General features: G+C 39.1%; 1 protein-coding gene across 1 annotated transcript in view; it reads right to left on the bottom strand.

The window, feature by feature from the left end:
- Positions 1–877: 877 nt before the first annotated feature.
- Positions 878–10,987, bottom strand: part of LRMDA (leucine rich melanocyte differentiation associated) — a 2,308,867-nt gene continuing 2,298,757 nt past the window's right edge. The window contains exon 6 of the mRNA XM_044055519.1: positions 878–1,757. Within this exon, the coding sequence (XP_043911454.1) occupies positions 1,678–1,757 (80 nt within the window). The 3' untranslated portion in view covers positions 878–1,677. The remainder of the gene's footprint in view (positions 1,758–10,987) is intronic.

The raw sequence follows: 10,987 nt of genomic DNA, 5'->3' as shown, positions 1-10,987 counted from the left end.
TTTTGCAAAGAATATTACAGAAAAAAAATACTGAACATTTTGAACAACCAAAATGTAGCATGTTTTTATTTTTTTATGTTCCATTAAAGTCATTACAGAGTATAAAAGAAATGCACACTTTTGGACAAAATTCTGGTATGACTAAACAAGCTTCCTGCTGTACTGTATTTTACTGGTAACACAGCCTGATCATCTAACACCTAGAAATTCTGCAGTTTCATACAGTCTGGGGTTTTAGTGAGGATATGTTTCTGACAGTATTCCAACACTAAATATGAAGCACAAATTGTAATCATGCCTACTAAGTGACATGTTGCAGCCAGCTAAAGGTATTGGCACATTGTCTGGCATAACTGCATACATCCCCATTCATGTAGGTTAAAATGTTCTGCCATCTCCGATATCTACGGGTACTGTGAAATCTTGAAGAAAGCACCAAATCATGGCCGAGCATTAAAGATGAGCTGTCCAGGTGCCTAATAAAGCTGAAACCATAATTCCATCAGCAATTAGCTGTAACTTTTTTCACACACACAATATATTCCTTTTAAGTAATGTAGATTACTTTTTCTCTGTTGGCTTATTCTGTATCTATCTATCTATCTGTCTATCTATGTATTTATACACAAACACGACTTCACACATTGAACTGGATCCCCACTAGTATATAATATTAGATAAGTGCGATCATTTCCTGTTCAGACAAGCTGCAGAACGAATGGTTAAGTAAAAGTGGATTTGTGTCGATTTGCTGAAGGCAGTTTCAGGGAATGGAAATAAAATGAAAGTAGTTCACCGAAACCACCTTCACAAAACATTTAAAGAAATGTTTTTGTGCGGATCCCCCCTCGGAATTTTATATATATATATATATATATATATATATATATATATATATATATATATACACACATATACATATACCATCTCCAAGGCCACACAGCAGTGGAGAAAAAGGCAATTTCCGCTGTCGACGAAAGTGGTTTCAGTGAACTGCTTTCTTTTTATTTGGGTTCGCTGAAACTACCCTTAATGAGACAACATGTTTTTGGCCAAAGAATTACAGTTAACAATATGCATCCTATAGTATAACTCAAAAAGGGAAACTAAACTACAGAACAGAAATTAAAGTTAATGTGGTGTTTCTAAAATAACATCTTTTGCCAGCATTTTTCTTGACCTGTCATCAGTACTGAAATCATCATCACACAGACTTACTCAGAATGGATACCTTGTTTTTCTTATCTAATACACTGATCATGTTATTTGATGTCAATCTGAGTATCATTCAGTAAGTTAGTATAGTCAATGCAACCATGTTCATTGCACTTCCAGATGTGACCTTTGACCATTCATGAGCAGTAGTTGGACCAGGCAATCCATCATGGTGTTCACGCTGTCATCTCTAGCACCTGGATACAGTTGTCTGTTACTCCGGCAGACAGGATTTGTTTTGAGGCAATCGCGTCAGTCTCTCTGGACATATTCAGGCTGAGACAGGGACATCAGAAAACGACACTACAAGCCTGAAGTTGCAGTGTGCATACATACCTGTGTGGGACAGTGCAAATGTGGGCATATGTTTGTGATGATGTGAAATGCTTGGATGCATAAAAGTAGAGGTAAATTGTTGATCTTTTCTTAGAAGAGATTAAGAGATGAAAACATGACTTGCTCCTACAGCTGGTCATCCCGAATAAATCGGTTCCCCTCAGAATGCTTCCCAATGTATACATATCGACATTTGGTAAGAATCCCTGAAAAAAAAACAGAAAAAAAGTAAAGTCAAAACAATAAATATGAATCATTAATGCAATCAGGAGTTTACAGCTACAGAAAATTCATGTCAACATTTCTGTACAGTTAAAATAATCAACCCATAACATGCTAATCATAAAAACGTGACATATTGTCACATATTAACCACATTATTTACATAACCTTCATGGCATAAAACATTCTGCTTCACCTGGTGATTTGTAGACTTCATACCAACCATAGTTAATTAACAAATTAACAGCAGCACAAAATTAATTTCATTTCTGTAAGAATGCATGCCATTTTTCTCTAGTAATTCTTTTGCTTAATAATTTTTCCACTACAGATGTTTTCTACTTTATAACCTGAGGATTGTGAATACATAGTTCATTCAGTGTGAGTGAAAAAGCAAACATATATGCACTATGACATGCAAAATATTAATAAGGTACATATGTAATGCCACTCATTTCAAAAATTATAAATAACAACAGCCTGTGAATGTCAAATAAATCATTCACTAAATGAAGAATGGTATTAAAATAACACTTTATGAAAACATGAAACATACTGCATCCAAAAGCACAGTCAGTATAGATATGCACAGATGTGGATATCAATGTGATCTGACAAGCATGCTACACCCCTACTGGTACCCAAATGCAGCCTATGATGCAAGTATCACCACATTTATAAGAAGGAAGTCAGTGGGTATTCCACTGAGGAATAGAACCTAATTAGTATAGCAACTATACAAAAACAGAAAAACAAAAGAATGCAAGCAATGTAACTTCTACAAAATATACTGGTGCGTACAAACTTTAGAAATGAAAGGAACTCAAAGATTCTACTGTGGACAAGCATAGCTCTATAGCATTGTGTTAGAGACAAAAACAGGACAAGTTTGACATACCAAACAGAACATATCTTCACGGTACTTTAATATTCTTTAACTAGCTGGTTCACAAACAAGTTAACTTACAATGGAGGCTAGCACATCCATGTTTAAAAAAGTTGACAGTGCTACAAAATGCTGACATTTACATTCAAGGCTATCTACTGCTTTTTAAATACTTGTATGCAGAAATATTTCAGATGCTTCTAGAAATACTTTTCTTGTCTGAATGGAATTCTTAATATTCCATACATAATTTGTAGCACACATGCAATTATAAAGGCTACAGCCTGAAGACTTTGTCAACATGTCTAGTCAGTATGCATGTAACGTTATTTTATCTAGGGACAAACGGATAGTCATTGTAGAGACCACCAAATGATGGCTGCTCTTTCACATTCTCTTCATCATGAGTAGTTTCCTCAAAACAGCTCAGTAGCCTACAAGAACAAAATTTGTTACCATTCTAGCTAATGACCTTCTACAGTTTGCCAAGCCTAATAAAAAGAACTGAAGTTTGAAAATATGAGCTGTATAGCTTTAAGTAGTTGGTGTAATGCTATTGGTCTATGCATGTCACATGGTCAATGCCTCATTCTGTGATCATCTGAAGAAGAGAATTTGAGAAGTTAAATAGAAACCATGTTTTTGCTTAACCATCCTGACAATTTATGAGTAGTACATGGTGCCAGGCTTGCTTTATAGTTATCAGTTGTACAGACAAATAATGAAATGCATTACTTCAACCATCAGCTGACTATACTGCCCCGGTGATCTATAGCAAATTGCCAAGTTGACATTTCACCATTTGTACTTCACATTTCAAAATTTACGAGTTTGCAATTTAAGCTGTTGGCATAATGGTTAAGGTCTTTACTTCCCATGCACAAGGTACAAAGTTTGATACAGACTTCCAGCCAATGCCTGTGTGGAGTTTGCATGTTCTCCCTGGGTCTCTGGGGGGGGGGGGTTCTTCCCCCAAGCATGCAGACTATTTTCACCTCAAACAACTCACCCAAAATAGAGCTGTGGGTAGCAACACAGACTCCAGATGGTCCCCTACAGGGAGAAGACTTGTACAGACCAACTGCTTTGTGCATCAACTGTGGTGCACATATAGGAGAACATGGATCACAGACTGGGTGCTACTCTATAGCGTAAAAATTGGTTCCAGGTGATTTGGTTATGTTCACTAATGTTGCCAAGTAGGCATGAGTATTTGCTGGTAATAAGTGGGTTAAGGACCTGGCCTACTCTGACCTATGCCTGGGATCCATGCTAATGGTGAAAGGGGTAGTATGTTCCTGCCATAAAGCCCAGAAGCCCTGAGTCAGTAAGTTACTGTCTGGCAGGGGTCTATACTGGATGCTTGAATTCTGAAACGTTCGAGTGTCATATGCTCAACACCATATGATCGAACGTTTGAAAGTTCAAATGTTTTAATGGAGATCTCTGTGCAGCATGGAATGGGAAGATCTGCACTGTAGTGCGATCTCAAAGTTGGTATATTTAAATAGCAGAGGGTGTGGGGGACACAGGGGGGTTTGCCCCCCTGCTTAAAACGTTCAGGTAGGTTATTTGTGTTGTTTTTTTTTTGGGATGTTTGAACTTTTAAAAGTTCAATCATATGGTGTTGACCATATGACACTTGAACTTTTAAACGTTCGAAAATCCAATATAGGCCCTCTGGCAGGAGTCCAGTTGCCCAGCTTGGGTTACCTGGGATAGCTCTGAGGAGCGAAAGCAGGATATTAAACCAAACACCCTGCCAAACATGAACTAAGAATTGTTATGGTCAGTGTAGATTCACTGAGAGGATGCAACATGCAAGTGGAAGACAGGATAAGGAAGAGGCTGGACATTTTATATATCCAGGAGACCAGATGAAAGGACAGTGCAGTAAAGTCAATTCACTTGGGATCCAGCGTGTACTACACAGGAGAGGACAAACCAGAAATGATGTGGGAATTGTGATGAGGGCAGGCTTAAGAAGACAGTGAGGGACATCATCAGAATTAACGACAGCCTTGTGCAAACAGACTACAGTCTAAGGATAGGGCACTATTCATAATCTTGGCCTATGCCCCACAGCAGGGTTGTGATAGTGGGGAAAATAGCACATTCAGACATCAGTTGCAGGACCTACTACATTAATCGGGACAGCATGAAATGGTGTTGATAATAGGTGATCTGAATGCACACATCAGGACAGAGAGCACAGGACAGGAGGACTGCCTTGGTCCACATGGGTGTGGCAACAGGAGTAATGAAGGAGAGGCCATTCTAGACTTCTGTCTGGAAAATGTCTTGATGGTGGCCAACAGATAGTGTAGTAAGACAGAGAGTCACATGATCACATACAAGAGTGGCCAACATGTAACTCAGGTAGACTTCCTCCTAGTAGGCTAAAAGCACTGAAGTAAAATCAGCAATTGTAAAGTTATCCCCAGTGAAACAGTCAGCCCAAAGCATAAACCACTGATTGCCGCAATCAGCTTCAAGCAGTGGTCAGAGAAGGCTCTAAAGTTGACAGATACTAGGCTGAAGACCTGAACGTTGGCTGTAGAGAAAGCACAAGAGTTCAACGTTACTCAGATCTTTAGCACCAGGAAATAGGTGGAGATGAAGTAGAATAGCAGCATCTCAAAACAGCATGTGTGAGGACTGCAGAAAAGGTATGCAGTCAAGCCAGGTATGGAAAAAAGGTACATAAAGAAAGCTGGTGGTGGAATGCAAAAGTCCAGGAAGTCATCAAAAGAAGGAAGAAATGGGAGATATAAAGAACTGACCAAGCTCGGAAGGACTACTGGTTGGCTAACAAAGAAGCTATTAGGCCAAAGAGCAAGGCATCAGAGACACCTTACCAGTTTCCAGAAAGTGAAAAGGTAAATGGCACAAAGAAACTATCAGCTTGCAAGGCAAAGACAGAAAGATAAAGAAGATAGTCAGACACCCTTCATAAGGGAAGCTAGTAACAACCTGCTCACCAGGCCATAGGAAATCAAGGGCAGATGGAAGGGGTACTTTCAGCAGCTTCTGAATGAACAAAACCCCACAGAAGCTGTACTGCCCAACACACAGCCTTCAATGAAAGAAGAGGAGAAGTCAACCCTAGAGGAAGTAAGAACAGCACTAAGGAAAATTAAGTCAGGGAAAGCAGCAGGCTCAGATGAAGTCACAGCAGGCATGATCAAAATGTTGGGTGAGGAAGATGAGAAGTAGCTACTGTCAATACTCATAGCCGTATGGAGCAAAGGACATATCCCAGACGACTGAATATGCATATCAGTGTTAATGTAGAACAATAAAGGGGATATCCACAACTGTGGGCAGTCCAGAGGTATCAAACTCCTGTCACAATGTTCTGAAGAAGAGTGAAATTAATATGCAGAACAGCAGAAAGCAAGATGGGAGATGAGCAGTTCAGATTCAGATTAGGGTACAGCACAGCTGACCCAATGTTTGCAGCAAGACAGATAGCTCAGAATAAGCTAGACATGAGAAAAGAGTCCAAGTGGGCATTCATAGACATAGAGAAAGCATACGAAAAGGTTCCAAGAAAGCTGACCTGGACAGTCCTGTGGTAGTTGGACATCCTGTAGTGCAAGCTATGGACAAGGACCCAGTGACTCAACTACGAAGTGTTCGGTCTCACAGAGGGGTTCCCAGTTGGAGTGGGTGTGAATCAGGGTGCAGCTCTGAGCACACTGCTGTTCATACTGGTGATGAACTACATTAGCAAAGAGATTGGAAGGTACAGATTAACAAAACTGCTGTTTGCAGACAATGTGTCATTACAAGAACTCTGAGCAAGAAGTTCAGAAAAGAAAGGGAAATGGAATGCAAATCTGAAGGCACATGGCGTGAAAATGAGTACAGGTAAGAAAGTTGTAACGGCAGCAAATGGGGGAAATTAGAAGAAGCTAAAAATTGACATAGAAGGGAAGACAGTGGAACAGGTTAACAGTTGCAAGCATCTGGGAGGGGTGGGTGAGGAGATGGGAAGTCTGCATGAGGAGGTCAAAGTGAAAATCAGAGGGGCTGCAGCCAAGTGGAACACAGTTGCAAGGGTAATGTATGACAAAAAAAGCCAAAGAAGGTGAAAAGTAAGATATAAAAAACAGCTGTATGACTGGTATTACTGTATGGTACAAAACCTGGGCAGTAAAGACAGAGCAGTTGAGGAAGCTAGAGATGATGGAGACAAAGGGCCTGACATGGGTGGTAGGATGCACACTGTGGCACTAAGACATGAGGACATAAGAGCAAAAGCCACAGTAGCTCCAACTGCAGAGGAGGTCAAAGAGAAGAGATTATGGTGGTTTGGGCACATGTGCAGAAAAGAAGAGGGCAATCTGGTGAAGAAGATTTGGGACAGGCAGGAAGAAAGCAAGAGGAGACAAGGGTGTCCAGCAAAGAGATGGATAGATTGTGCGAGATAAGACCTGTGACAGTCAGACATGCTTGTTGAAGAAGGTAGGGGAGTGGCATTGAATCGAGAGAGATGGTGACAGTTGACACGACACCCCAACCACATGCAGAAAATGGGAAAAGGGACTGATGATGATGATTGATGCTGCTTATCTGTTTTAGTTTGTTGTTGCATGAACACAAAAGCTCCAATCTTTTTGATGGTTGTTTGTTCCAAGCAGCTCAATAACTCATTCCAAAGATGAATCCACTACAATTGCCAACATTTCTCTCACTGAAAGTAAAAGCATCAGGAATCTGGAAGCTCTGGGTCCAGAAGCACGAGTTTTATCTCATCAGGAGTGGAACTGCAGAGAAAACAGAAAGGATGCAGTGTGTAATATTTCACTACGGAAGTCATCATGATGGTATTTTAATGATTGTAATGCCAATAAAGGGCAGAGAAGAGAGGCACATCAGCAGTCTAAATACAAAAAAAAATAGAGAATCAGGGTTCAGAGGAAACTACTGCTGCTTATGTGACTAAGTTAAAAGTGAGCAACAGACTTTGAATTTGGTAAGCTTCATGGTTCATCGATCAGGGGCAACAGTTTATAGCATTAATTAGTGATCATTTGAGAGCATAGCCGGCCTTAGGCATAGGCCAACTAGGCAGACGCCTAGGGCGCCACTCTAGCAGGGGTGCTTTTCTAGTAAAATGGATGGTGTAAATAGATAAGGATGGGGCCACCAGGTGGTGTGGGGGGACACTGTGGAGCCCTTTGGCCTAGGGCACCACTTGACCTAAGGCCGATCCTGTTTGAGAGGCAGACCACTGAAAGAAGCAGACATGACTTTAGATAACTCACTGGATGTGCACAAATTGAGCAAAATTCTTAGGATATACTGGAAAATTAAAATTGTATCTAAAATAAATTTAGAATGAAGCAGATAGTAACACTAATTACAATGACAAAGAGAGCCATGAAATGCTCAAAATGACAGCTAGCACTGTGAGGTTGAAATTAAAACAGAATGTACTAGGTCCAGTTACCATTAAAGAAAGTCACATTTGCTTTTTATCAGATTGTTAGGCAGTGTTGTGGCAAAAACTCCCTTTGCTAAGCTAAGAAGAAAAATAAGCATGTTTCTAAAATTTAACGTACAGCAGAAACAAAAAATCAGAAAGAAATTAGGACGTTTGCTGGACTTGTAGAAATGGAGAGGCAACATGTAGTACAGACTGAGGGCAGTATTCACCAAAATGGTCCACAATATGTATGGCTAGTACATAGAAAAAAAGGCATATTATAGCACAATACATTTCACAAGTCTGTATACAGCAGATTATGTTATATATGCCATAATGCACCTGGAAGAAGACAGACATAGAGTAGCTATGAAAATAAAGGCAGATAACTTTGGCTGCAATTCATAAATAAAAAATGGGGCCCCAAAGCTGTTTGCCAGAGGCATCAGTCTGCATGGTCCAGATGTAAATCACGAACTCCTAAAACATGCAAATCAGTACTGATCTTTATTAGAGCTGCAGTGCTGGGCACCATACCCCTCAACCTCTGACAGCAAGAAATCAGGACAAAGCCATAAATAAAAGTGGGACAAAGGCTCAAAAGTAGGTACAATTTTTGAATATTGTTCTTACAAACTTAGGAAGTTGATAGAATAAAAGGTTTTGTATTAGCATGAATTCTCTGATGGGTATGAAGTCTGAAACTCAAATGTCTGTCATTATTTTCTAACTTTAATGATTTGCCACTAATTTGCCAGTAAACCACAATTTTATGAAAAATGGACCAATATTATCAGACAAAAATCTGGATATTATGTAAAAATCTGTACAGTTTAGAGGTATGCTGGGCAACATAACACATCACAGACAATTCTTGAAAGTAACTATTTCAAATGTCGGGACCCGCTGAACCAAGTTCTGAAATATGAAGACTGAATGGCCAAAAGAACAAACTTACATATATTAAGTCTAAGATGCCATTTATCGGAATATTCCCTTTTCTCCAGGGTATACCAATCTTGGAGTTGGTATATATATATATATATATATATATATATATATATATATATATATATATATATATATATATATATATATACACACACACACTTAGGATGGGGGTAGGGGATGCATGGGTGGCTTGACCCCCCCCCCCCCACCACAAAAACAAGTTTTAAAGAGAAGAGATTTTTGAGATTTGTTTTTCTCTCTGGTTTCAGACTTTTTTGGCTTGTTGGCACTCAGCATTTTGTGTGCCAACATTTCAATAGGGATTCTTCCTGAAAGCACATAAAAAAAACTAGTAATTAAATCAGGGAGAGTCTTTAAATTCTAAAGTTTGCAGAAGTACGCTGACAACTTAACCTCTCTTACCTCACAATTAGAAAGTGCAGCTTCCATCAGTCACTAATAACAAACCGCCAGATCCTTTTTTTCTTAATGTTATCCAGTGCAGGATATGCTCTGAATGCATGTGGAATAAGCTCCAACTGTTCTGAACATCCGCTACCCCTGTATATGGAGCAGCACCATTACCAAACAACAATCTGTGGTAGCATAATAACATTCTAACACTATATAACAAGACTTTTACACTGGCAATGTACACCCATGACCATGTTTTTTCCCCTGGAATGAAGCAGTTCAGTCAGTAAGTTAACAATTGGTATGCTTAAAATTAATTAAGTTAGCCAGTCTGAATGCCATATTTTTCTCATTTGAAATAAACTTAGTTTTGGATGGGGGAGCTATAGAATTAAAAGAAATTAATGTGCCTATTAGGATAATTTGCCCCAAACAGTACCAAAGGCAGAGGAATACATAGTGGAGGACAGCTATCAGGATGTCTGGCATGGCAGCAGTTGTGATACATAGCAACTGCAAAGTGACACATCTCTCTGACCACTGGCTGCACACTGCAAACTGTGCTCTGTGCAGAATAATTGTCTATGGCATGTGTGCTTTGGCTTAATGTTTGTGTAGTATAACATTAGCACTGTTTGGTTTTATGAAGTGCACTAATGTCAGTATTACATACAATCCACACTAGTGCACAAATGCCGATACCTCATACAATCCAAACTATCCAAAACCCACATGCAGCACTGCACACATTTTCTATGAATGTGTAAGCCTGGCAAAAACAATACTGCACTGAGGCAACTGCAGGAATGAAAAACTCATTATTAATGATGAAAGCTTTGAACTTACAGTATATACACAAGCTGACACAATACATATTTAAATATTTAAATTACAAATGAGTTAATTATCTTGCATATTATTGACATGTTCAGGACATAAAGTGAAGCCTGTGGATCAGCTACTACTGTTATGTGAATACAGTAATAAGAAATATAAATTTTTACATTAAGTTGCGTCTTTGGATTAGTCTATGAATCAATCAAATATATTGGTTTGTGTAACATGTACGAAGCTTGGCATAGTAAAATGAATACATAGCATATGCAAATAACGTCTGATGTAACATGCTGTTCAAGCATACAGTAAGCATAAGGCCAAGATGATAAACACTCTGAATAGTATGTACAAAACGGTGTGTTGAACAAAGCAACAGTCAATTTAGTTTAAACACTCCATTCACTATTCCAAGTAATAGCAGCAAAAATGTAGTGCTGGTACTATTAGTTGGAAAAATACTGTGACAGACTCAAGCAACAGCAGTTAGTAAAAATATGCAGTCCTGTCCATTTGACTAGGTTGCTTGAGAGAAGAGAATCATTGTAAATATATCTACCTATTTATCTACACACACACACACACACATATATATATATATATGTACATGTATATCCCCAGGACTGCCCCCTGTATTACTAATGGACAGAGGCAGCTCCTAAATGCTTTATCCCTTGCATGTGTCCCCTCCAATT

This window comes from Protopterus annectens, chromosome 14.part0, assembly GCF_019279795.1.
Source record: "Protopterus annectens isolate FY-2018-M chromosome 14.part0, PAN1.0, whole genome shotgun sequence".
NCBI classification, from domain to species: domain Eukaryota; kingdom Metazoa; phylum Chordata; order Ceratodontiformes; family Protopteridae; genus Protopterus; species Protopterus annectens.
The sequence above is the reverse complement of the archived record's forward strand: the minus strand, read 5'-3'. Positions and strand labels throughout refer to the sequence as shown.